This window comes from Austrofundulus limnaeus, unplaced genomic scaffold (genome assembly GCF_001266775.1).
Source record: "Austrofundulus limnaeus strain Quisiro unplaced genomic scaffold, Austrofundulus_limnaeus-1.0 Scaffold1304, whole genome shotgun sequence".
NCBI lineage: Eukaryota > Metazoa > Chordata > Actinopteri > Cyprinodontiformes > Rivulidae > Austrofundulus > Austrofundulus limnaeus.
In genome coordinates this window covers 79,253-80,735 of record NW_013953706.1, presented here as the reverse complement: position 1 = coordinate 80,735, position 1,483 = coordinate 79,253, and the positions used below count along the sequence as shown (strand labels likewise).

General features: G+C 42.2%; 1 protein-coding gene across 2 annotated transcripts in view; it reads left to right on the top strand.

Annotated features, from left to right (window-relative positions):
- Positions 1 to 1,483, top strand: part of runx1 (RUNX family transcription factor 1) — a 36,612-nt gene that overhangs the window by 14,908 nt on the left and 20,221 nt on the right. For both annotated transcript variants that reach the window (XM_014031710.1, XM_014031711.1), the window contains exons 2-3: positions 454 to 602; positions 676 to 786. In XM_014031710.1, coding sequence (XP_013887164.1) covers positions 454 to 602; positions 676 to 786 — 260 coding nt within the window. The remainder of the gene's footprint in view (positions 1 to 453; positions 603 to 675; positions 787 to 1,483) is intronic.

The following is a 1,483-nucleotide window of genomic DNA, read 5'->3' as shown; positions in this document are numbered from 1 at the left end:
TCATCGATTATTTTAATAATTGATTAGTCGTCGATTAATCGATTAATCGTGGCAGCCCTAATACATATATATACTTCTGATGATTTATTCACATAATTCTTACCTTGCTTAAKTCCATTTTTCTGTTGATGTATTTCACTGTAATATTTTGAATATTTAGTACTTAGTCATAGTTATCAACTTTTTTTAWTCTTCCTAAAATAATTGCCTAAGTCTTTTTTTCTAAGGTTTTCAAGAAAACTTAACCAAAAATGTAGCATATGATATTTTTTGAGATTTCTGAGAAACTTGGTATAAAAAATGATTTAGGTGAGTATTTTTAGGAAGATCTAGTTACTGAGATCCAATATTTAGTTATTTGAATCATTTTAAATCTTGTCTTTCTTCATATTATTTATAACAAGAACAACAACAACAAAAACACTCAGAGAATTTCCTTTGTGTCTGTTTCAGACCCAGCTCCTGGCCGGCGTTACACTCCCCCCTCCACCTCACTCGCCACAGGAGGGAAGATGGCCGAGGCGCTGCCCCTCGGAGCGCAGGAGCCTGGCGGCGGCGCTCTGATGGGGAAACTGCGCCTAGCTGACCACGGCATGGCAGAGGTACGACGACATCACTGCTCAATAGTAAAAGTGCTTCTAAGTTGAGTTAAACAATGAAAYGCTGTGTTGTCAGGTGATCTCGGATCATCCAGGGGAGCTGGTGAAGACTGACAGTCCCAACTTCCTCTGCTCAGTGCTCCCCACCCACTGGAGGTGTAACAAGACTCTGCCTATCGCCTTTAAGGTGTGTCACTTCTGTTCACAGGGACTAAAAAAGGTCCAAATCAGAGTTTTTAAAATAATTAAATCATTGRTCTGGACTTGGACTTTGTCTAAGAAGCCAATTTCACCAATGATAATGACWAGTTTGTGCTTTAGAAACCAAAACAACACTGAAGCTGTTGTGATTGTTTTATTCCATTAAACTTGGATCGGGAGTTAAATCCTTTAATCTATTATAGAACCTAAGAAGGTCTTCCTCTGTATTTTTATTTCAATAAGACGATTATTCTCACCACCTAGTGGCACTGCATTAGCCTGGTAAAAACCAGCCCCTTGTCCTTCACTTTGCTTCATACGAGGGTCTGGACTCGTGGCTATAGAGAAGAGATTCTTGCAGGAGGCGTGGCCTCTGYTGAAGTTTAAAATGATTGGATCTGTTGGCCGCTACATATGTCGCTGTGAAGGAGGCTAAGCTAAGAAGCTAAGTGGAAATTGCGTGCGCTGTAAACAACCCTACTGAGAGGAGAAATATACCGAGACGACTGTAAAGCCTGAAACATACTCGCTCTGACGCCGACGGGTCGACGCGCGGTCACGTGGTTGATCGGCAGTCGTTTTCGCACAGACTTTTCATGGTCACTGCGCCAAACTCGGAAACCCCCTCCCACTGAACCATACGTCACTGCATGGAATTTCCCCCCCCGCAACGACCGACAACC